The sequence below is a fragment of the Sardina pilchardus genome, chromosome 23 (assembly GCF_963854185.1).
Source record: "Sardina pilchardus chromosome 23, fSarPil1.1, whole genome shotgun sequence".
Taxonomy (NCBI): domain Eukaryota; kingdom Metazoa; phylum Chordata; class Actinopteri; order Clupeiformes; family Clupeidae; genus Sardina; species Sardina pilchardus.
The window spans coordinates 5,353,824-5,379,474 of NC_085016.1; the positions used below are offsets into that span (position 1 = coordinate 5,353,824).

Consider the following 25,651-nt stretch of genomic DNA (forward strand, 5'->3'; position numbering starts at 1 on the left):
TCCAGTAAACATTCTGCCCATCAACATCCATTCAACATTTGCCTCATTTAAACAATCAACATTCAACTTTTAAAAAATCTAGTTTTAAACTATCAACATCCATTAAACTATGAATATCAACATCCATTAAACTATACTGTATGTCTATCATCATTCAGGGGGGGGGGGGTTACTTCTCTAACAGCAGTACTTAATGATGTATTAAGTATTTTTTGACACATACAGTAGTAGTAGTAGCCTAGCCTTTATTGTCATTGTACAAGTACAACGGAATGATCATGGCATTGCTGCTGTTTAGTAGAAAGAATATATTGATACATTTATACATTTGCCGTTTTATTTCCAAATACATTTTGATGTATCTTTGCCCATCCCTGTACACAACTTTATTTGTACAAAAAGAAAATAAATCTTACATATTTAGGCTGTTTATTTGCTATAACCTAAACATATAAGGAAAAAGAAGAACTCACAATAGTTCTAAGAAGTAGGCCTAAGAGATAATGTATTGTCCATACATCGGTCTACTGGTCAATATTTTCTTGATTCAACTGAACTTAATTGAACTCTACAGCTTTACAGTTCATTCGGGTTTCATTTAACTCTTGGCATCCAATGATATCATTAAGCTCTCTCTATCAGCAGTACTTAATGATGTTGGTTCAGTATTTTGGTTGTCTAATGCAGAGATTGTGACCTTGGTGACACCAAATACATCCCACCTTTTGGGGAGTGTCCCACGGCGAAAGAGGTAGGCAAAGATGTAAGAGAACAATAGAATGCAAAGAAACGCAAAGAGCGCAACTACTGTTCGGACAGGGTGAGGCTGGACGTACACATCATCAATAATTTCACCTCCCGGAAAGCAGATAACTGGCGGGAGGCCGATTAGGGGCTCCCCACTCAAGACCCTCAACAGCAGGCTTAAGACTAACCCAACAACCGCCCCATAACTATTGGAGATATCACAGAATAGGACACAGACTAACTGGGGGAGGATGACGCAGTAGGCCATGTCTGAACTTAGGAACCAAAAGAACACAATGCTGTTATCAATGAAAGTCAATGCAGTACCAATCACACCAGCTACAACGACAGTTATCCGGATCACCCACATCAGCTCCTTGTCTGATGCCTACAGAGAGAGAGAGAGAGAGAGAGAGAGAGAGACAGAGACAGAGACAGAGACAGAGACAGAGACAGAGACAGAGACAGAGAAAGGGAGAGAATTATTTGTGATTGTATTTGAAAACTTGTGTCATTCACTGACGAATTTCCCTCTACTTAATTTGTTTACCTATTTAAAAAAAAAAAAAAAAAACTGGCAGTCAGAGGGTTAATAAAAGTGTTCTAATGCCGGATGAGATGTAATAGAGTGCGTAAGTGTGATGTGAAATCCTATGGCAGATGATTGTTTTACAGAAAAAGCCACGTTTTTTGCGCAAATTAATTTACGAGTTGACATCGGTTGACATGAGCTAACTTCATTTATTATATGGCTCTCTAGAATGTTGAGGGAGCTCCCATTCACTTTGAATGGGCCTCTCAACGTTCTACCGGTCCGTTATATCTGCATAATGACCGCTCCGAAGGTATAATGACCGCTGCCAATGGCAACGGGTTCACTCCGCTAGTTGTTGCGGAAGCCACGAAACGGTAGCCAAGTCATTGCTAAAGACACATTGAGATAAGTTGATTTTCTCGTTTTGGCAAGTAGCCATATAATAAGCGCGATAATGTATAGAACGCCGGTCATTATCTGAAAATAATTCCCTTCAGTACGAAGCAAAACCCCTCCGCTGCGCGTCGGGGTTCTGTCCGTCCTGTCGGGAATTATTTTCCGATAATGACCGGCGTTCTATACATTATCCCTTACGTAATCATATATTAGTCCAGCTTGCCGTTAGATTATAAACTTTTTTTTTTCATGCTAGCATGAACGTCTCTTTTTAGTACACCAGAAGCATACATAAACGCCTTGACATGGTAGTGATTTTTAACGCTTAAAATGCATTTATTTTCATTTTGAAAGAAACAACACGGTGAGGCAATGGAAAATGCCACTTGCAAGTTGTTTGTTTAGAACAGGAAATCGCGTTACCGGGATAACGTGACACTTTCACTTACGCACTCTATAGACGCACACATAGAATGCCCATTGAACCACCCATTAAACTGAATTGAATTGAACTGAATTGAATTGAATTGATTGATAACAGCATTTCAACGGCAACGCTAACCCCTAACGCAGATAAACAAACCTGCTGTCTGATGATCTTCTTATAGAGGTTTGAGGTGAAAATAGAAGTGCAGGAAAGGAGGCACGAATCGATGGAGGACATGGCAGCTGCTGTTATTGCTCCAATCCCAATGATGGAGACATAGGAGGGAGCGAGGTTCTCCAAGCAGAGAGGAAGGATTACATGTGCCTCTTTGCGTTCATATGGAGATGGGCTTCCATAGTCAGTCTGATTCCAGTCTGTGCACACACACACACACACACACACACACACACACACACATTAGCATTCTTCAAACATGAGCCCACCATAGCAATAGGACAATGCCAGAGTAGGTTTTTTTTTAACTTAACATCCAGAAGTGTTAAAGAGTATGTAAGAATGACCACTAGTGCTTAAAATGGGTAAAGACGAAAAATTAAAACATTTCAGTGTTGCTTCCCCCTCCCCCTCCCTCACAGACAGTCTTAGCGATGTAAATGTTTACATTGTAATAGGAAATTAATCGATAGTATGACGTTATAATTTATTCGAGTATACTGTGAAGTGGGTAAGACTGTGTTTAGTGGCAGGCTAGTACATACCATTGACTTGCACTAGCCTAGCACCAGCGAACTCCGCAACTAGAGGGATTGTATGAAATGTGCTGGAAATGGTCTCCACGGATACAGATCACACTGACTAACAGCTAAGCCTTTAAGTCCCTGCATTAGCTTCCAGTAAGTCACAGAATTTACTTTAAAGCGCTTGTGGTTGTTTATATAAATTACTAAATAGAATGGGACCAAATTATCTAGCGACATGCTTCAGCAATACACACCTTCCAGACATCTCTGGTCTCAAGAGAAATACTTGTTAGCAAATATAAACACAAACAAAACATGGTGAAGCAGCTTTTAGCCTACTTGCTATGCAGTTCAGCTCTGAATCAATTTTCAGATCAGATCAAAGTTGCCCCAACTGTAGCCAGTTTCAAATCTGCATAGAATTGATGTATAGTATCTGGGGGTTGGAGGGGAATACATTGTGAATGTCCTGACTGCACCATTGTTGTCAGTGAAGCCATATTTGAAAATAGCATGTTCCTTAATCTCTGATATCAGGTAATGTTATGATTTATTTATCTCCCTCAACAATGGAATTAACCTGCTCTTCTCTGATTGGCTGATGGGGTGGCCATTAACTTCGTTCTTGGCCATTAACCTGCTACCTTCAAAGTAGTTCCAACGTGTTGCCCGTATCACACTTGAATATTAATTCGGCAAACTCGTTGCGAAGTTTAAATGAACTGTCACGTTGCATCCAAGCTGAAATACAGACGTGCAGAACATAGTAACATTGTAGCATACGACTGAGCTAACTTGGGTGGCAGTAGGCTAAGAAAATTAGCGATATTTCAAAGTTAACGTTCATCAGAATCCTAGAGTATGCCCGCTTGACAACGGGAGAGATAGAACTAACGACTGGTTTTTGGCCGTAGCAACCAGCCATTTAGAACTAACGACTGGCCTTTGGCCATAGCAACCAGCCATTTAGAACTAGTAACGGCAGTTTTGTCCTGCAAGTAGAAAGTTGATATGTGGCATAAAGTTAGGGTGACCAGATTTGAGTTTGCAAAAAAGAGGACACTTCAGCGGGGGGGCGGGGGGGCAAATATATGTGCACATACACGGCAAATATATATAAATATATGTGCACATACACGGCAAATATATATGCACATTTGGGTCACATAGGCTATGCACCTATGAACACGTGCATTCATATACATGTGTCAACATACATGGTGATATATGATAATGAGCTTTATTGGCCGGCCCAACACTAACAGAAAAACACTGCCTCAAAAGGCTATTTTGAACACTTGTAGTTTAAAGTTTTAAATGTGCAAAAACAAACTATACATTTGTAGGCTATACAATGTAAAGTTTATTCACAACAATGGTAAAACAAAAATAAGAAAAAATAAAACCTAATTGCACAAAATGAGACATTTTTAAAGTTGAAAAGTTGTCCAATGGCTGATACTTTTCAGTCCTCCTAAACTGCCTGCTTTGCAGGTCAGGCACTCAGCTTCGTATTGATCTCGATCGAGACGAAAACATGGAAATTACGTTTCAATTAGTCAGTGAACTTGCACTTGCGTTTCGGCATAGCTGAAGATGCCGGATAGTTTTGCGCGTTGCCGGTAAACAAGGAAGTGTGCGCTGATGAGGTGAATAACCAATTAAATTGTTTCGGCCGAGAATATCGACCAATGGCGGTAAGGTCAGGCTCTACACTTCAACTCAATGCAAAGCGAACTGTAGGGGGAGGGCGTGATTAGCCTACTAAGTGAATGAAAGAGCAATGCAAATTCGGTGAAAACACGTTAGGCTAGAATAACAAAATCCCGGACGATTCTGAAATTCCGCCCGGACACATTTTTAGGTTTCAAAAAGAGGACATGTCCGGGAAAAAGAGGACGTCTGGTCACCCTAGTAAAGTAGTTCCACAATCAAGACAGTTTTAGCGATGTAAACGTTTACATTGTAATAAGAAATTAACACTACACAAGTGGCTACGGTGGAATAAATATATGGGATGAATACAAACGGGAGATTAGCAGGATAACGGCCTTCAAGGTCGACTGGTTCGATGGAAATAATGGCACGGCGGAGGTAACTCCGTCTCCGTGCTTCGTACGTCGCCGGAGTTCTAGACCTCCACCTAGCCATTTTTTCTATCGAAACGATCACCTCGTCGGCCGTTATCCCTTACGTATAAGTATAGTATATATGTGACCCTGCAAAGCGAAACCAGTCGCTTCGGTAAAATGTACAAAATTAAGTTATTGTGCTCACGTGAACGGCCATGAACTAAGCTTTCCAACGATATGTATATCGAGGGTATTACACAAACCATCGCTAAGATAACCTCATCCAAAGTTGACATGGTTTTCCTGTCATGATATGCCAGAAGAGGAGAAATCACCTTTTTAAGCGACACATGGACAACGGGAATGACTGCAAATGTGTTGAATCTTCGCCGAGTGTAACAGTCAAAACATATGTTTTTCCGTGAAATGCGTTCACGATATGAAACTGTAGACTGTACTATATACTGTCTAATTATGCGAAAACGTGAAATTCACGTTTGTTTATTGTCGATTTTCTCAAAATAACATTGTGCGCAAAGCGACTGATTTCACTTTGAAGGGTCACATATACTTTTATGATCCCGTGAGGGAAATTCGGTCTCTGCATTTATCCTAATGCAATGAGGGGTTAGGTGCCTTGCTCAGGTGTTTGTGTGTGAGGGGTTAGGTGCCTTGCTCAAGTGTGGGTGAGGGGTGAGGTGCCTTGCTCAAGTGTGTGTTTGTGTGTGTGTGTGTGTGTGTGTGTGTGTGTGTGTGTGTGAGGGGTGAGGTGCCTTGCTCAGCCGTGGATTGGTCGGGGGTCAAAGCAGCAACCCTCCGATCACAAGCTGGAAGCCTTAAGCAGTTAGGCCACGACTGCCCCCACATTACAACACATGTCTTACAGCAGATTTAAGGTTTGTGTTGCATTTATTTACGTTGTAATTGACAGAACAAACATATGGCTTCATATGGATTTGATATTTGGTAGAGGAATTCAAACCTGTAGATGCAGCCACTGCTCCTATCAGTATTGAAGGAACTGACATAATTGCACACAACACTGCTGCAACGAAATTTGCGATCTGTGCTGTAGCTGGTGAAACTGCAGACAAGTTCCTCTGTTGAACAGTCTGGAAAGAAAGGGCTCCCAAACCCTAGCCATTAAAATCAGCGTATTAATATATTGTTTACGTGTTAAGTTCCTAGCATTCATGCTTAAAGGGATGGTTCGGAGTAACCTCAAGCCAAACCCCCTCCAAAATGTTTTTCCCCCTTGGTCGATCCAAGCCATTCACTATAAGCAAATTTGCTACTGGTGAATGGCATAGTGCAGGCACTAATGGAACTAACAATGTATCTCGTGATTTTATTTACTTGAATAAACTCCTGGTGTAGCCTACTTACAAACTTATTAGTGGGGTAATTTACGCTATCTGGGAGGGGGTTTGGCTCGTGGTCATGGCGCAAAGGACCCTAGTGTGAAATACTGTAACTCAGAACCATCCCTTCAAAGGACAGGACCCTGATTTCAAATGGTGGGCAAAGTACAAAGTCTATCAACAGGTACTGTAAGGTTATCATGTGCGAAGTATATACTGTATAATTATGTGGAGTATGGGGCCATTGAGCTGATTCATCAACGTTAGCAGTTAAGGTCTTGCCCATGGTTTTACATTAGCACATAGATTTTGCCTAATTGTCAAATTATTTTGTCCAAAATAATGCACATTTATTTCAACCAAGGACCAAAGGAATCACACCTGAGAGGTAGGACACCCCTCCCTTCAGTGAAACTCCACAAGCGGTTTTGTTTTTGTCTGGGGGGCAGGGTGCCCCCACTGTTTATCTCCAGCCAGGGATGCCTACTGATGAGACTGATTTTTTTCCCCTACAGTGTCACGGAATAGGCTAGTGGATCATAAGGAGATGATTGCTGAACGAGACAAGAAATGTTACTGGCTTTAAGATTTTGCACTTTGCCTATCATCCAAATAAGGGCCCACAGCAAAGAACATGCAGCTTCTGTCAGTGAATCACTGAACATTTTGATGTGTTTCAGTATAGCTCTAAAAAGTATATGGCCATATTAATTTGTTATTTTCCACTATAACAGCATAATCCACTATTTAAAGCAACACACATACAATTATTTTACTTTTTGACATTTTGATGCTACACTGACTTGAAAATGAAGTCACACATTGCCAATGCAATAGATATCAATTCTTCCTGGGTGGTTCTTTAACATTTTGTCCTTACCAATGTGAGCCACTCATCCAACCAAAGCGAGATGTCCCGGGTCTTGAGCTGACCAAGCCACGGTGCCTGGTAGGTGTGATTGAAGGCTGTGACGCTGATGTCAAGAGGGATGGGATTCAAGAGCATGAACGGCACACACAGCCACTGGAGGAGAACACATGATGACACAGTAGCAAAGATCACAACACTCATAGTAAAATCAGAGCTGCCAACTTTTCAAAATACCTTGGAGTGAGATTCTGTCGGGAGTGACCAAAAAACTCAGCCAGTGTTGTCTTGATACCAAAATTATTGTTTTGATACCGATACCATGTCAAGAATTGCGAATTCGATACTTTTTCACCACTTTAGTGTATTTGGTGATTTAATCATCAGTAGCCTAATATTGAATATTGTGTGATCATTCACACCAGTGGCCATCCAAGATTCTGCTTGACCCTCCACACACACTCACACACACACACACACACACACACACACTCACACACACACACACACACACACACACACACACACACACACACACACACACACACACAAAGAGAGAGAGAATATTATAGCCATGTTTCTGTACCATATATTTTGGAATTCATATAAGTGTACATATTTTGTTGACAATAATTAAGCAATATAGCACGAGTGGGAGTGGGTTGTTGCTGGATATTCCCACGGGTGTTGTTCGGCCGTAGCCTCGAGGCCGGAGGCCGAGTGGCGCAGGCAACAACACCCGTGGGAATATCCAGCAACAACCCACTCCCACTCGTGCTATATTGCTTTTATACAACAATTCTACCACTTGTTTTTTGCGCTAATTTCCCATTATAATGTAAACGTTTAAATCGCTAAAACTGTCTTGTTTGTAGAACTACTTCTCTCCGCCACAAATTTCTATTACTTGCAGGACAAACTGCCGTTACTAGTTCTAAATGGATGGTTGCTATGGCCAAAGGCCAGTCGTTAGTTCTAAAAGCACGTTGCTATGGCCAAAAGCCAGTCGTTAGTTCTATCTCTCCCGTTGTCAAGCAATGTAGCCTAATAAACGTTAGCTCGCATTGCGTCTGGTTAGGACATGCTTTTAGCTTTGAAACATCACTATTTTACTTCGCCTACATGCCATCCAACTAGCTAATATCCACCTCCATCATATTCTATGTTCTGAGCGTCTGTATTTCAGCTTGGATGCAACGTGACAGTTCGTTTCACACTTCACAACTTGACATTGTATCGCGGAGTGATTTATTATTAACTGTAAAAAGTCCGAGTGGATTATCGTAGGATATTTCAACTCATGGAACGTCTCTCGGCCAATCAGAAACAAAGAAACAGCTTCATAGAACCCAATTGTTGTATAATGTTTAGTATTTTACAATCTGTAGAATTACTAGTAGCTAAAATGTTTAGTCATTTGTGTAGCCTACTGATTTCAAGACTATTACAGTTAGTCATATCTTTAAGTGGTGTGTAGGTCTAATTGCGTGTGCATTAGTGGTGTGTGTAATTGAGTGCCTGTCGCTTTAAGGGCCCATTCACACTAGGTCCGCTGGACCGGACCCGGGTTCGTTTGGGCCGATGGTTCGGTTGTTTTTGATAGTGTGAACGCAACCGTACCGAACTCGGGTGCGGACCCGGCACTGCCTTTTGCTGTGTTGCCAAGTGATATTTTGTAAACAGAATTCTGGAAGCTTGTGTTGCTTATGACGCAAACGGACCCGGGTCCGCAGACAAACATGTAATGTGAACAGAGACCAACTACGGCAGAAGTAACCGCACTCGGGTCCGGTCCAGCTAAACGGACCTAGTGTGAAAGCAACCTAAGAAATACGTGAGGGTAGCCTTCAGTCTCAAGGTTTAACGCGAGTGGAAAGAAAAGTTGCATATAGTGCATGACAAGGATATGTGGAAGCAATTCATTTAGCTTTCTGTGTCATTAGATAAAATACATGTTCAAAACAAGTCAAAGAAAATCTTTCTGGGATCATACAAGAGATGAGTGTCTTGCAATGTTTAATTACATCCACACGTTCCAGCAAACAAAAAGTGCAACTTAGTGTACATTTAACATGTAGGGAATCAAGTTCATCCACACAAAATAAATTCTTTAAAGATTTAAAGTTTAAGAGGGTGAGTTCTTAATTGACGATAGGCCTACAGTATATATGATTTGTGACATTGATTGTAACATCATAGTCTTTGACCAGATTGGCGACTTTCTCGACAATGGAGGTTTCTCCTGCGGGTGTCTCCTTCTTCTATCGCAAACTAGGAATAGGGTTAGCCTACAGTGGCGCTTCTTATCGCCATAGGCTACCGTCGAGGAGTTTGAAAAGGAATGAACGAGTTTCAGGTCTCAGCCCAAGATCAGATTTTGTTTAACGTGAGAAAATGGATGTATGGCGTGTGTGCGTGTGTAAACAGGCAAAATCGTGTGTCACACGCCGAAAGCGTGAGAGTTGGCAGCTTGGGTAAATTTGATAAATTGAGGCCTTCTCATTCCAACATTTGAGACGATAAAACAATGCATTTATTATTGCCTCCTACAGGAACAAATCCTCAGAACTGCCTCAGGATATACACATCTCGGTGGAAACATGGGTGCGACGTAGGCCACAAGTACTCCACATTTGGCGTTTGATTACTTCAATTCCATCAATATGCACACCAGTGCCAAACTCTCTTGCTGCCTCTACTGAGTAGATTATGATGCAGCTCTAATTTTGGAACTAGGCGTGAAGTTACAACCCCTCTGCTTGCAGAACAACTCTCTTAAATTATCATAAATGTGTCAAACCAAAGTTCAGAGTAGCCGGCCATCTTGATAGAAGTCTCTGGTCAGTTACAGTTACAAGATCAAATGAAGGGGAGGTGTGTAAAGGGTGTAGTACTCGAGTCCGGACCAGTCTCAAGACCATTTTTTGCTTACTCGGTCTCGTCTTGGAATTGAAAGGAAAAATACTCGGTCTTGACTCGGTCATGGTCCAACATTGAAGGAGGTGGGGTGGACTCGTAATTTCAGAAGACCACCATTTTTGGTGACAAGGAAGTAACCAGAAGGCAAAATGTCAATTATGCTGTTTTGAACAATGCAGTTGGTTACTAACAGGAAAGCGCGGGATACTGTATGTAGACAACTGCCATATTAGGCGCATTTAAGTTCAACTCCAAATGACCTCTTGCAGCAGCGTGAGCTGCCGGTGACAGCAGGGGAGGGGATACAAACGCTGCTATGAAGTTGTACACTCTCTACTTTCCGTAGTCTAGACCAGGGGTTCCCAAACTTCCCCTTGACAAGGTCCCCCAAATACCACTAGATTGTGGCCAAGGCCCCCCTTTTGCATGATTTTGTATTGAACCCATCAACGATACGGCAAATGTAGAAATAAGTAAATAAAACAGGCCTATAGGTGAAAACCTATTTATTTTATAGGCTTTGCAATACTAACACTTCTGTATTTAGGGATGTAATGGTATTACACGTTTAGTGACCAAAATTATCACGGTTTTCGGTATTATCGCGCTATTTAAAATAAAAATATGTGTTCATATGTTTAAAAAGCACAAGCTGAGGCCTACACAAGCTGAAATTGTTTTAAAAAAGTGTGACAGTGTTTATTACATTGCAAATTTATAATTAATATTGTGAATTAATAAACTATATATTTTGTTGACATAGTATTTTAGGATCTGCATAATTACTTATAGCTAAAAATATTCAGTAATTTGAATACTTCACATTGATTACACTTGTCTTTAATGATACTGTGCCTGTCACTTTAAAAAAGTATGTGAACGTAATTAGGTTTCATTCGGTTTTAGGAAAATAGTCATACAGTAATACAAGTATATATGTTTTCATTACATAAAATGAATGTTCAAAAAACTAACAAGGTAGAGAAAATATTTCTGGTGTCATAGAAAAGATAAGTGTCTTGCAATGTTAAATTCTATGATTTAGGTAGGTTACCATAGCATGGGATTGCGTGTTGTCCCGTTCACTTTTTCCTTCATGTCCCGTTCACTTTTTCCTTCAGGTCATGTTTAATTGGCCGGGTGCTTATAATCTACCATGCTTTTGAGTGACAACCAGTGCTCAAAATAAAATGTTTTGGTACTCTCCTGATAGCCCTAGTGGAATGTTAGTGGAATGGATTTAATATGAATGTACATAAAGACGCAGAGTTGCTTTATGACAGCCACAGTGCACGTTTGCGGTAAAAATGTTCCGCCTTTTAAAATGTGTAGCCTAATCCAAATCGTGGTTAAATCCATCAAATTAGACAACAGAATCGGTAGGTGCAGTTTTGCTTCATAGTAGCCTACCAGGTCAAAAGCAGGCTCGGATGAAGCTGGAAGGAATTTAACACACTGTTTCCAGACCGTGGTTATCAACCGCGATAATAAGGATATTTGAAATGAACACGGTAGCCTACAGTAGCCTAATTGTTAACGTCAACATTATTATCATGGTTTACCTTACACCCTCAAAGGTATACAACAGCAGGTATACAACAAATTATTATAATGGTATTTCATATCAATACATACAATAATAGAAATATTTTATGAGGTTTTTTTCTGCTTTTGCTTTTGCTTAATTACAGTATATTTTCATCGAACTTGCTGCAGCCCCCCTAGCGCCCTCTGGCGGCCCCCACTTTGAAAACCACTGGTCTAGACATGACCATGTGACGAAACATGAGGCACGGACCCAAAGCCATCGATATCTCAAAGTTGCGACAGCCGTTGACTTCCACGTTAAAGCCAGATTAGAGCGGTCACGTGGTTAGTGGGTAGACTCAGTAGTTCCCTCGGTCCCTGGTTTACTACGGGATTGACAGCAGCGATCGCATTAATATTTACGGTAAATACTCGATGAAAATTACTATAAACTGCTTTTCCACATACACATATTACTCAATGAAAATGCATTATTATGCACACGACTAGAAGTCATGTAGAAAAGTCTTATTAGATATTCATTCATTCTCAATGGAATAGTTCCCGGATGTGCCGCCATTGTTTGTACACGGGAGTCAATGGTAGGGACGCAACTTTGAGATATCGATGGCTTTGCACGGACCCTTGTGGATATGAAGAGGCCTCTACACACCTGCACATACGTCAGGGATGTAAAAGCCAATTAGGGCAAAGTCCTGACGTCATGAAGGCAGGGTCTAGGCTCCACAGTAGAGAGCTGCTGCGCCACTGCTCAGCAGCCGCCTTGCTGCCTTGCTCCCGCGATAAGTTGAGGCCATGTGATATCGACTGCCGAGTGGTAAACACACCCATCTAGACCATCGTGGACAGATTTTTAACCACGTGCATCTTGTGCTGCGCAGTTTTGCACCAACACAAACTCGCCTATTGACATTAAGCCTCGTACATTTCTAAAGAGGACTATTTGAATGTCTCCTCCTTTATAACATCTCTGGTGAAACTCACCAGACCAACGAAGATGAAGATTAACTGAATGACATCAGTGTAGGCCACAGAGTACAGCCCCCCAAGGAGAGTGTAGATGGTTGCTACAGCTGCAGATATCATCACAGAGTAGGCATGCTGGAGATCAATGATGGTGCTAACCATTCCACCTAGGAGTTTTCAGAGAAAAAAGAGGTTGTTCAGGCAAGCTTGCAATATATAAGTACTTAATGTAGAAAGTACTTTCAATCCAATAAAGGCAATATGACAATGATGTATTTAACACACCTATAACAGTTGGTGGTTGTGTCGATGCTCTATCTTTAGCATCAAAACAAATTTAATGTTAAACCCATCGAAGGTGATTTATCAAAAGTTTACTTTACCCAGAGCTGTGAGAGCACATGCCACCCACAACACGTCTCCAACGAGGGAAGGGATAACCATCAGAACAGTCATAGTTTTGCCGTACCTGATCTGAAATGGGTCTATAACAGTCACATACTTCCTCTCTCTCATTGGCTTAGCAAAGACTAAACCACCTGGAGGAGAAAAGAACAACATGCAGGCAAAAAAAGTGCTAAGTACGACGGGTTTGGGAAACATTGTAACTGAGATGTTGGTTAATTAGCAGAAAATACTAGGATTTGCATTTTCATGTTCCTGGTTTCTTTGTGTGACAATGCCCATGCCTACACCCAGGCAGTGCCAGTGTGACTGGCCTTGGTGCCAGCAGTAGCCTACTTGTTTCTCTTATGGCCTGTGCAGAATACACGATTTCAGCCGATTTTGCCACGATTGTGTCGTGGCCGACAAATTTCCATTGTCGGGTCCGAATATTCAAAGTCGGGAACGACGTCTAGCATGTTAGAATTTTTGGGGAATCTCCTACGACTCCCGTGTTGACACTGACACTGTGACGAAATACGACGAGAAGGCTACGATAAATGATCTTGTAATGTGGCCACTCTTGCGGCCACGACGCTGCATGATTTTGTGGTTCTCTGATCGCCTAGTCTGACATGGTCAATCATAAAAGATAATCATGAAAGACAAAAAAGTCGTGTAGTCTGTATAGGCCATTAAATAAATTGCTTAAAGTGTAACTACAAATATGTTTTTTGAGCTGTTGATTGATTTTACTCATAAGTGGTGAACTACACTATTACCAGGGTTAATATGACAAAAATCAAGTTTCTCGAGAAAAGTAACATTTTGTATAATTTTGCATTGGCGATATAGCTCTCCACGCCTTCTACAGGTTGAAACATGCCATGGCATTTTGGTCTAAAATGCTGATAGTCCTGCACTTCTCTGGCGACTCTAAGGGTGTTTCTCAAAGTCAAGAATTGGTCCTTCCAAGCCGGAACCGGCGTGCACTTCCACACTCTCTAGGCTGTTCCATTGCATGTGATTTTGACAGCTGGGGAAGGTACTGGGAAGTAGGGATGCACCGATCCGATATTTGGATCGGATATCGGCCCCGATATGAACAAAATAGCTGGATCGGGGATCGGATAAAATGAGCCGATCCATGGGCCGATCCGAATTTAATATGGTCTCAAAAACAGGCTGAGCCATGACGCGCAACCAGCCATTTAGCCTAGTGCCGCTGTAGCAGCAGCTCACTACTGCGGGTTAGAGTGTGCCTCACCTCACTGTGTGCTCTGAGTGTCTAAATTCATGGATGGGATAAATACAGATACCAAATTTATGTCATAGGATCACAAGAATATCTATACTAACCACCATTTGTCATAGATTAATTATGATCTTCATGCGTTTTGTTGCATTTAGGCAACACGTTTAATGTGTAACACTCAACAAAATAGGCTACTCAAACTAAACACATCGTCATTTTTATCTCATCTGTATAAACTGTTTTTGATATAAAGACATGCAAATGTTCAAACTGGCTGTTAAAAACGTATCATTTATTAGATAAAACGAACGACTTCTACCGTTTACCACCATTCAAACTCCGTGTGAACCAATTAGTTTATCGTGGGGAAACTGCGGGACCGTACCACTATGAGTAAATAGAGGGGTTTCACGGGTGACACCATTTTGGCAGGGGTGTTTCAATGTATGTCACTAATATGGGATTTTTACCTGCAAAATTGTTTTTTATTAGATTTATTATCTAGTAATAACTATGAACTTGAATGTGAATGCTGTTCCAAGTTGCTGCTGGTGTACAACTGTTTTTTTAATACTAGTAATATAATCAATAATGATGATAATATTAATAATAATAATACATTACCTTTATATCTAAGTATTAATTTGTTAGATATTTTTAGGAAAGTAATGTTTAGTTAGGGAAAGAATGAAGAATGAAGTCAAGCCTGATGCCTTTAGTCTTTTCCACATGGTGAGGTATACAGTTTATTAATTAACAATGGTATCGGATTGGTATCAGATATCGACCGATACGCAGAGCCCAGGCATCGGTATCGGTATCGGGACTGAAAAAGTTGGATCGGTGCATCCCTACTGGGAAGGTGTGTAGCCTTGTCTCTCTAGCACCCGACTCGAAAGAAAGCCTTCTATCAAGGATGCACTCTTGACTTTGAGAAACACGCTATGTCACCGGGTTGTTAGAGATTAAGAATGAAACGCCCCAACACCTGCTGCCCTGATTAGCCTACCTGTGATAAGCCATGGTTCTAGCACTCATTTGACACAAAATCACCATGGTTGATTGGTTGCAGCAGTGCTGCACTCCCTGCCAAATTTCAGAACGTCCCGCCCATTTTGAAAGCCTTTTTCAGAAATGGGAAGTGGGTGGAGTTATGGGGTGAAGTTACACTTTAAAACCAACAATACATATCGACTCCTGTGTGGTCCCTTCAATACATTTACATTAATCTAAAGACAGACTCCCAAGGAACATACTGTATGTTTGTGTCAACTACACTGCGTCAAGCTTTGACAGTAAAGAATGTGCCTAAGACAAGATAACTTCTTATCCACTGTGCTTCTTGCTCCCCCCTTTTTTCCACTGCCTTGAACACTGAAAGCCTTGCTGGGGCTACCTTCTTGCTTCAAGGTTGACACAGATGTGTTTAGACTGTTGAATAAAATTTGTCTTGACCTTGGGCCCTATCCCTGTTGTCACTGTAAGAGGGAAGCACTACTGGGACTTTGTGCTCAGATAGACTGTATATGTTTAGTTAGCTGTATAGAATATAGCTGTATAGTTTTGTTTCAGATTGCAATCAGTCGTCAAAAGAGAGAGCCTTATAGACTCCAAGGGTCAATTTGATTCACTGGGTGTGTGGGTTAAAAAACACATCATTGAAAGGGTGCTATCTTGTTCCGAACGTAGATCTCTTCTGCCTTCCTACCAGGAGAATCTGTTTTGAATGAATCAGGAAAGAAACCATTCCGGTAGGACATGTGTATTATGACTATGTCTGTACTAACTCGTATGCTTACTGCTGCAACATTTCTTTAGTCTTTAGCCTCTATTTTTTTAGCTTTGATTTTGTTCCCCTAGAGCTGTTTTGTCATTGTTTTTTATTACTGTCCCTTTGCATCATGTGAAACAACCCAGTCAGGACCACTTTCATGCATATCCATGTAAATATGTAGTTTTATTTTCCGTTAAACTACTTTTAGGGGTTTTATATGAGAATCATTGATATTGATTATGTCATTTAAGTGTTTTTTGTTCGATTTCAACTTTTGCCCAGGAAATACACACATGGTGAGGGGATGGAATTAATTACTTAATTATCATCTGACAGAATCTTCTTTCATCAGTGCTTTCAAAATGACCAAAAAGGTCCATCATGATTTTACTCACTTGCAAATGCAAATTCTGTAACAAACTTACCAACAATAAATGACAGTGCATATTGCAGTGGCATCTGTGCCCAGATCAGACCCTTGTTTGGAGTATAGACAGCTTCTGCCATACCAAGTATGTAACCTCCTCCAACCCAGGTAGCTATGAAAAACAAACAGATTACAATTAAGATATAATGTCATTCTCATCATGTGGAAAACATCCTTGGTTGCAATTCAAAATATACTGTATGTCACAAAGGTTTCAAGGTTTAAATTTTTTAACCATCATCACTTTCCTCTCCAGTGTGATTGTTTTTTTACAGCCACTTATGAACGTTTACTACGGAAGCCCGTTTCAACCACTTTAAAAGAAAAAACGGCCATAAAATAAGTCAAAATTCAAGGTCAAAAGTCATAATACTAAGTCAAATATATACATTAGGGTGCATCAAGTGCCGCTCTTTCTCTCAAAAACTCTTCTATTGTGGATAATATTGTGCCATTTGATGAAAAAACAATAAATATGAAGATTGATAATGATCTAGGGGTACCACAATAGGTTTGACAATTTCATATTTTATGGCCGATTTTGGTTATTTTCCAATAATCTTCTTTACACTACATTTAAACTTAATAATGACAATTAATGACATATCTACCTTCTGTTTACAAAAACATAACAGCTGCATGTATTTTGAATGTCTAACATTTACATTTGTTGGTGAACATTGTACATTTTCCCTAGCGCATCATATGAGGTAGCCTGGCAAGCCTAACTAAACTACTTTGAAATAGCACATCTGCTCCTGACATGGTTTCCTGTCTGTCTGACATGCCTTCCTGATGAACTTTTCCACTTTTCTTTTAAGTATTTTTTGGGCATTTTCTTGCCGTTAATGACGTTGGAGAGTGCAGGGGCAGGATATTTAAAATATGTTTTATTATTAATCTTAAATTACTGTAATAATATATTAATCATTATTAAATTAATCTTTTTCTCTCTATCTCTTTTGGCACTTGCCCCCCACACACACATAGGTACACCCCCCTCACTCACACACACACACACACACATTAGACTATACCACCCAAAACACACTGTTTCATCACCCCCCAAATCTAAGGGCAATGTGATGGGGTTGAATCAGAGGCACCAGTTGATTTGACATTAAATTACCCATATACAGAACTAATATGGTGCTTCAACTAATGCAGCTCGTACACACAATGTTCAACCATGTCTAACGTCTGAATCTGTTACTCTTGTACTGAGCAGAATTATCACTGTAACAGCACATCACCGATAGGGTAAAAGTAAATAAGTTGTCTCAAATCCTGAGATCATATAGGTCACCCACTTGACAGTCAGGTCCATCCAGTCAGAAGACTTTCATTTGTGATTGATCACCCAATGAAATATCAAGTTGTCTCGCGAGTGGGCCATCAATGAATTTGTTTTCAATCTGACTACTTTACAAATAACAAAACAAAACAATCATTTTCGTTTGATTTGTTTTCTCATCTGATGATCAAAAGTCACTTTTGTGAGTTTTGCATTAACATTGGAGAGCCATTTGCCACTTTTTGCGCACTTCGCGTGTATTGAACAGCCTAGGACACAGAGAGTTATTTTCTTCTTGCTCGAGCGCTTTGAAATGAAACAAAGCAATTGATTTAAGTTTGTCTCAAGATGTTGTGAGTATAAGGCAGATAATCTAGTTGTTCAGGAGCCATCAATTTCAAACATGAAAGAACAGGTGTGGATGATTAACAACGTTAACTTGGGCCCATCATCCACATCCTTGTTTGCAGCTCAAAATATCTTACAGAAACTTTTCTATCCTGCAATTTGTTAACATTTTAGGGGTCACCAACTCACCAGTTGTTGTGAGAATCCCAACAGACAGATCTATGGAGCGTTCTCCTAGCAGAGCCACCTCTGTGACTGTTCCAGTGGTCTTTTTTGCTTTGGATTTCTTGGAAGCCCATATTCCCGTGGCCAGGACTGCAGCATAGAAGCCTATCATGGCTATAAGGCCTGGTATGTTAAGGGCCATGATTTTAAACCTCTTTGCCTGCAGGATCTGCACAAAAACACACAAGTTTTCAGCAAACACAGAGATCTGGTTAAAGTGGGCAGAGCTCTTGTCTGGCTTTTGAGCCTACAAAGTCCTGTCTTATCTATGTTTGGCAGGACCGGTTCTTCCTACAGGCCACCAAGGCGGCCAATTGGTTGGAGGGCGCCCTAAAGCATCTTTCTTTCTTTTACAGTTTTTTTCAATTGTTTACACGCCATTTTTCAAACCAGGTTCTTTTTAACAAAATTTAAGCACAGCTATCCAAACGCCACACTCAGTTTGCATAATTCCTAGATTATTTGCAAAATGAAACACTTCAGTCAAAACATACACACTTCAGTCAAAACATATACACATATTTGTAAAAATGCTATTAGTTGTCATTTAACAAACACAGTCCTCAATGATCAGACACTATTACAGCCAGTTTCACACTGCAGTGATAAATGCAAAACACATTTCTAAAAAGAAAAATTAGGAAATAGCATGTGCTAGATTTTTGCCCAGACATTGTTATGTAAGGGACCATTTAGATGTCCAAAAAATAGTGTGACAAACCCAAAACATTCTTCATGATTAGTTCGACATGTGTAAAGTGTACGAGTTCGAAAGTGTACATAAATAGGTCTATAAACTTGCACTTGCACTGCTCAACACTGAAGACTGCTGTAGACTGAATATTTCAAGTATTCTTTCAATACTTACAGTATTTCTAACCATAAGCAGTTACAGTAATCAACCAACAATGAAATCAATTGAACAAATAAAATCTGTACACAAACAAAAACTACTGCATAAAGTAGGCTACATACAATTTGACTCTGAAGAGCAACTACTGCAAAAGCAACAAGACTGTACACCTGAGTGCTGCGTTTTCAATTTTGCACATGTGTGCTTACACACCTGGTGGATGGGATTATCCAATTCGTTCATTAGTGTAGTCATTGGGAATCCGGGGCTTTGTAATGACAAGGAAGTAACCTCACAATCCTTATCTGTGTCTAAGGTGTGGAAATGTGTGTAGAGTTTTACAAATCACTGTGTGTAATGTTTTGCAAAAAAGGTGAAGCAGACATTGTGTGTAATGTTGTGCAAATCTGTGGAGGTGTTTTGCTCCTTGGAGTAAAATTTAGCTAATTGTGTGATAAACGAAACTTATCTATTAGGAGTCCTATGGCTGAAGCGTGTTCTTATAAAAAGTCTTGTCTTCCAGTTAATGTTCGAATGTTTATTGTAACAGACAGCACAGTTCATACTCATACAATTGACACGACCAACACGGCCAGAAAAACCGTGGAACTCCATTTCAAATGAATTATTCCAAATCTTCAAACAGAGGCCTATCTGACGGTTACAGTCATCATTCTAAATAACCTATGGCTGTGAGTTTTAATTGTTTTCATGCATGTCTGGAAAACAAGTGAGGAATGTTTTGGAGACATACATGTGTTTTAGGAATAGTGCTGGCCCTAATCTCTGACTGAAAGTGCGCAGAATTTATGCGGGGGGGGGGGGGGGGGCAATGATATCTGCATTGGGACCTACTACTGATCGCCTTAGCCCCCCCCCCCCCCTTTTACAAGAAAACAATTGTCACATCAGTATTTGCCAGCAGGGATGAGAGCACACAACAGGAGGAGCAGGAAAGTAGGAAAGCTGGAAAAACTAGATGACCGCCGCTCATTTTTGCACATTCTCTCCACAACAACACATGATGCTTGTTAACTTTCCTGTATCTCCTATTTATATGCATATATCTCCTACTCTTACAGCTCATGTGTATATAAATGTGTGCATATGAGTAATTCCTAAAGAGATTTGGAGGGAGGGGACATGACAGCCATACCTCACCCCCCTTATCCCACAACCTGGTTTTGTCTTCTCATCTCGTCGCTGATTGCATGGCCTAACATTATTCTTGTCTGAGGGAAATGGTTATGATTTATAGTGTTCCAGAATAGATCTCCCTGAAAGAAGATCTAGGTGGGCAGGGCCAGGCTAATGCAGCACAACAAATCAAAGTTAATCCATTAGGCTACTTTAAATTTTGCATACGACATAAACACACACACACACACACACACACACACACACACACACACACACACACACACACACACATACACATACACAACAATTAATTGAGTCTGAGTTTTTGGTCCTTAGTCCTTAGGGCTTACATTGGCTGAATCCCAGTACAGCAGTTAAGGATTATGGGTAAGTGTTAGTTTCTTGTTTATAATGTTTATTTTTTATTGTCTTTATCTTCTCAATTAGCATTCATCTGCCTCCTTGGTGGTGTCACAAAGTTGGGCTCTCAATGCTTACTCGCATTATGTGTCTGCAGAGGCGCTGCTGGAGAAACCCGGGCCCCACAATATTATTGCGGAGAGTTTCTAAAGTAGGGTTCAGACCAAAGCGTCCCGACGAGACGAGCCGCGACGTTCTAAAACCTTGCGACTGCGACTCAACGTGTTTAATGCTCTGCGACGCCTTGCGACTGCTTGCAACTACGTGCAACTTCTAATTCACACCGCTGCAACTCAGTCTCGTCACGTCGGGAATCTTTGGTGTGAATTGTGCTTAACAGGAAGCTCTAAATATGCATTTGATGGGATCTAAAATTAACAGTAAATTATTGCAATAGTAAACCCAATATCATGTTTTTCCACATTTTTGTGACAAGTTTTGAAAGATGAATCACATTATTTTGTGTGTCATATACTGTTATATCACATCAAATACAACTAACTAATAACAGCACATTTCTGTAAATGTAAGCATTATTATTCGTAACTCGTATTCATAATTCGTAACATTTATTTACCATATTTCTAGGTAATTTCATTGTTTTAAAATGTTAAAATGTTTCTAATTAAACATGAAAAACATGAAAATAAGGCAAAATCTTGTTCAAATTACAACTACAAACTGTATTTTCATTATGGAAAATAATAAGTAATTTTCTGTTATTTGTTGGCGCCCCAGCTGCTGGAAATTGACTGTTTTTTAAAGATGCTTTTTTTTTTTTACAGTGTAGTTCAATGCAAATTAGTTATGGGTGCTGCAATGTCTTTTTGAAAAAGTAGGCTATATGTAAAAGTAAAAAGTAAAAAGGAAGTGAACATTTTTAAGGTTGTAGGCTTCATGCCATCTGGATGTTATAATGTACACAGTAGCAAACCAGAGTAATCACATGCTGTAGGCACTTATACTCCTAACCTTAACCTTAACCCATGCCTAACCCCAGCGCCTTCCAGGCAGCGCTGCCTTGAAGACAACGTTGGGGGCTCAAAACACCAAGAAACCTTTCTACTCACAACTACTGAAGCCTACTTCTACTTAACTGTACTCATAACTGAAATAAAACTAGTCAATCTTTGACAGGTTCCAAAAGCACAAACTCTTATTTTCAGCGAGGTAATGTCATCTAAGAAAAAAGAAGTCGTTCGTACTTGCAAAAAAAACAACTTGTACTGGCATGCAAAAAAAAGACTCCGCTTCCGCTGGGATTTGACACACACACACACACACACACACACACACACACACACACACACACACACTGTGAAAAAGACCTTTTCTTTTCCCCTTCGACAAACTTTTGACTGCCTTCCTGGTGCTACACAGACTTTGCACACACGCACTTTAATGTTTATTGCTATGTATGTGTATGTGTTTGTATGTAGTCTGTGGATGCTTTTGATTTTAACTGTGGTGTTAATGGTGCAGCCCCCTCCCCCCCACACACACGTCCTATAGTGGTTCAGTCCAATCACTAATTGCTTAATGTGCTAGCCTATTTAAGGCAGGGCTCTTTCACTGATGGAAGTCACATATGAGAGACACACGGGAGACAGGGAAGCCACTTGGGAAGAGCTGGAGGTCCAGGAGTAAAGGGAAGTCTTTTTTTCATTTGAAGTTTAGGAAAAAGTAACCCTTGCTTGCTGTGAGGCAAAGGGGAAAGTTTGGTCCATAGATTTGCAAAGTCGCCTTGTATGGATCTGTTGCCTAGTTTGGTGCCTGGTTTGGTGCCTGGTTTGGTGCCTGGTTTGGTGCCTGGTTTGGTGCCTAGTTGTTGCCTGGAAGAACCCTGTATCATGCCTGGACCCGGATTGTGATTCCCTGATCTGCCCGTCAATTAAATAAATGACTATTTTTTGTATGCGGAACTGCTGTCTCCTGCCATCTCCTTCCTCAACACCAACACATCCAGTGTCACACCTCCCACAACATGGGGTGACCGCCTCGGTCCCTCACATTTGGTGGCAGCGGTGGGATGTTACGCTGACCGACACTGGCTGGCAGAGGAGGAAAACGGGGCCAGTCCCGGAGGAAAATGGCCTACCGCAAACTAGCGAAAGGTAACCTGGAGGAGGTTGAGCCGGAGTCAGATGATGCACCAGAGGGCGATGATGAGGCCCAAGCATCGGGCGGAGACCAGACAGAGGGGTCTGACCTAGCTTTGCGTCAGCTCCTCGAGAAGAGTCTGAAGACCAATGAGAGAGAGTGAGTACTAGCTTGATGTGAGGCTATGTACAAGGTACTGTTACTATTGCATTGAAGCATTGAAGCATTGTGCTATTTTTGCGTTTGGTTATTTGTTTTCTAGAAATTCTGAGTTAATGATAAATAAATATAACTATATTTTTGATACAACTTCATACTCCGGCTGCCGTGTTTTCCACCTCCACCATCTCCAAGCCAGTGAGCCTACTCATCCCAATACTAGGGGTGACGCTCGGTCCCTCACATTTGGTGGCAGCGGTGGGATGGTACGACCTCGGGGATACTGGAGAAAGGGAGACAGGAGCAAAGCAACTCTGCAGAAACTGACTTGTTGCGCATTGGCCAGAGCAGCCCTGGTGGAGATTACGGGGCCAAGAGAGCAGCAGCGCTGGAGGAGGACCTGCTGCAAGGTGGAGAGGTCGACTGTGACCAGGCGGAAACCGGAAGGGCCGTCCAGGAGTGCCTACCTACACCCCACAGCAAAGGCGACCTCAAACCAGTGCTGGCTGCAGCAGAAGTGCCGGTTTCCTGGCCTGGAACTGTTTCCCAGGTGTGAGTAGCAGAGGACTATGAGGCAGACTTCCTGTCTCACCACCTGGTTGGTGAGACTTCAGAAGGGGAAGGAAATGTGAAAAAGACCTTTTCTTTTCCCCTTCGACAAACTTTTGACTGCCTTCCTGGTGCTACACAGACTTTGCACACACGCACTTTAATGTTTATTGCTATGTATGTGTATGTGTTTGTATGTAGTCTGTGGATGCTTTTGATTTTAACTGTGGTGTTAATGGTGCAGCCCCCTCCCCCCCACACACGTCCTATAGTGGTTCAGTCCAATCACTAATTGCTTAATGGGCTAGCCTATTTAAGGCAGGGCTCTTTCACTGATGGAAGTCACATATGAGAGACACACGGGAGACAGGGAAGCCACTTGGGAAGAGCTGGAGGTCCAGGAGTAAAGGGAAGTCTTTTTTTCATTTGAAGTTTAGGAAAAAGTAACCCTTGCTTGCTGTGAGGCAAAGGGGAAAGTTTGGTCCATAGATTTGCAAAGTCGCCTTGTATGGATCTGTTGCCTAGTTTGGTGCCTGGTTTGGTGCCTAGTCTGTTGCCTAGTTTGGTGCCTGGTTTGGTGCCTAGTTGTTGCCTGGAAGAACCCTGTATCATGCCTGGACCCGGATTGTGATTCCCTGATCTGCCCGTCAATTAAATAAATGACTATTTTTTGTATGCGGAACTGCTGTCTCCTGCCATCTCCTTCCTCAACACCAACACATCCAGTGTCACACCTCCCACAACATGGGGTGACCGCCTCGGTCCCTCACACACACACACACACAGGGGGTTTGGGTGGTGCGCATGCCATGGTGGGGGGCTGCCTGTGTCTATTTTTTTTCCATCTAGGATTTCTGGGACTGTCATCAGTCTGAGGAAAGGCCGTAAGGCCTGAAATGTATAAAAAAAGGATATTAAAAGTACAATAATGGGCGAGCATTGCAGCATTGCTCCCAAGTATTGGGGCAGTTTAACTAGGATTTGTCTTAACAATTGATCACTTTTGAGCAGTGAGCTGCCTGCCCAACCAGCGGTGCTCAGGGAGCAGTGAGGGGTTAGGTGCCTTGCTCAAGGGCACTTCAGCCGTGGACTGGTCGAGGATCGAACCGGCGGGCCCTAACCAGTAGGCCACGGCTGCCCCCTGAGTAAGTAAGAACTTGAACAGGGCTGTAGCATAGTCTATTCCAGGGATTCCCTTTTTGACCTTGATATATGTAGAAATAATTACTGTTCTTTACCTGTTACATAAAGTGACCTTTCTGTCAATCAAGTAAGGGATAATGTATAGAACGCCGGTCATTATCGGAAAATAATTCCCGACAGGATGAACTGAACCCCGAAGCGCAGCGGAGGGTACTTGCCAAAACGAGAAGAAACGTACCACAATGTGTCTAGCAATGACTTAGCTACCGTTTCGTGGCTTCCGCTAACAAAATAAATAGTTCGCCACACAGATAGAACGTGACTGTTGCCATTGACAGCGGTCATTATTTTTTTCAGAGGTCCTCTATCAAGAAATAATGACCGGTAGAACGTTGGGAAATCCCATTCAAGTCAATGGGGCGTTCTACTTGCATTGTGAAGAGCCGTATAATAAGTGTGCATTAATACATGGTGGTAATAGTGTGGACTTACTACCTCACCAAGATGTGGAGCCAAATGAAAAAATATTATTTGTACAAAATAAACTTATTTCGTCCATACTGCAACATTTTACCACATTAATCTTTTCAGAAATCAGCCGAACAATGTAAAAACATTTTCCATTAGTAGTCTAAGTACATCAAATTACCACTCTAAGTTTATAAAATTTAATACACTTGAAACAACTGTACTTCTATCAAATTTAAAATACACTAACAACAAAGTACACTTTCAAAAAGTACAATAAAAAACAATTTGATTATTATGAAATTAGTATACTTGCTTTTTGGACTCAGAAGTTGAACTTAATCACACACATTTCTAAGTATACTTTCTAAAGTATACATTAAATTCACTTCAAATAAAGCACAAAAACCAAGAAGCATACTTGTTTTATACTTCATGTAGTTTATCCATATTACTAATACACTGAAGTATACTACTTTTTTTACCTGGGTTAAACTATGTCCATCAATATCCATTAAACTATCCGTCTATCAACATTAATTAACTATCTGTCTATCATCATCCATTGAATT

General features: G+C 41.1%; 1 protein-coding gene across 1 annotated transcript; it reads right to left on the reverse strand.

Moving 5' to 3' along the window:
* Positions 1-598: 598 nt before the first annotated feature.
* On the reverse strand, positions 599-20,744 carry LOC134071727 (high affinity choline transporter 1-like). The gene is made up of 9 exons (XM_062528562.1): positions 20,739-20,744; positions 18,212-18,416; positions 16,379-16,492; positions 12,924-13,079; positions 12,559-12,707; positions 7,120-7,263; positions 5,861-6,014; positions 2,262-2,479; positions 599-1,135 (listed from the first exon to the last, which is right to left on the reverse strand). The coding sequence occupies exons 1-9, from the start codon at positions 20,742-20,744 to the stop codon at positions 599-601; spliced, it is 1,683 nt and encodes a 560-aa protein (XP_062384546.1).
* Positions 20,745-25,651: the final 4,907 nt, after the last annotated feature.

Bases quoted from the DNA above. Each gene is read 5' to 3' on its own strand.
- LOC134071727 (XM_062528562.1), bottom strand. The intron at 12,708-12,923 runs GTAAAGTAAACT...GAAAACTCCTAG, and splicing joins ATGTGCTCTCACAGCTCTGG to GTGGAATGGTTAGCACCATC. The intron at 6,015-7,119 runs GTAAGGACAAAA...TTTAATGGCTAG, and splicing joins TGGATGAGTGGCTCACATTG to GGTTTGGGAGCCCTTTCTTT.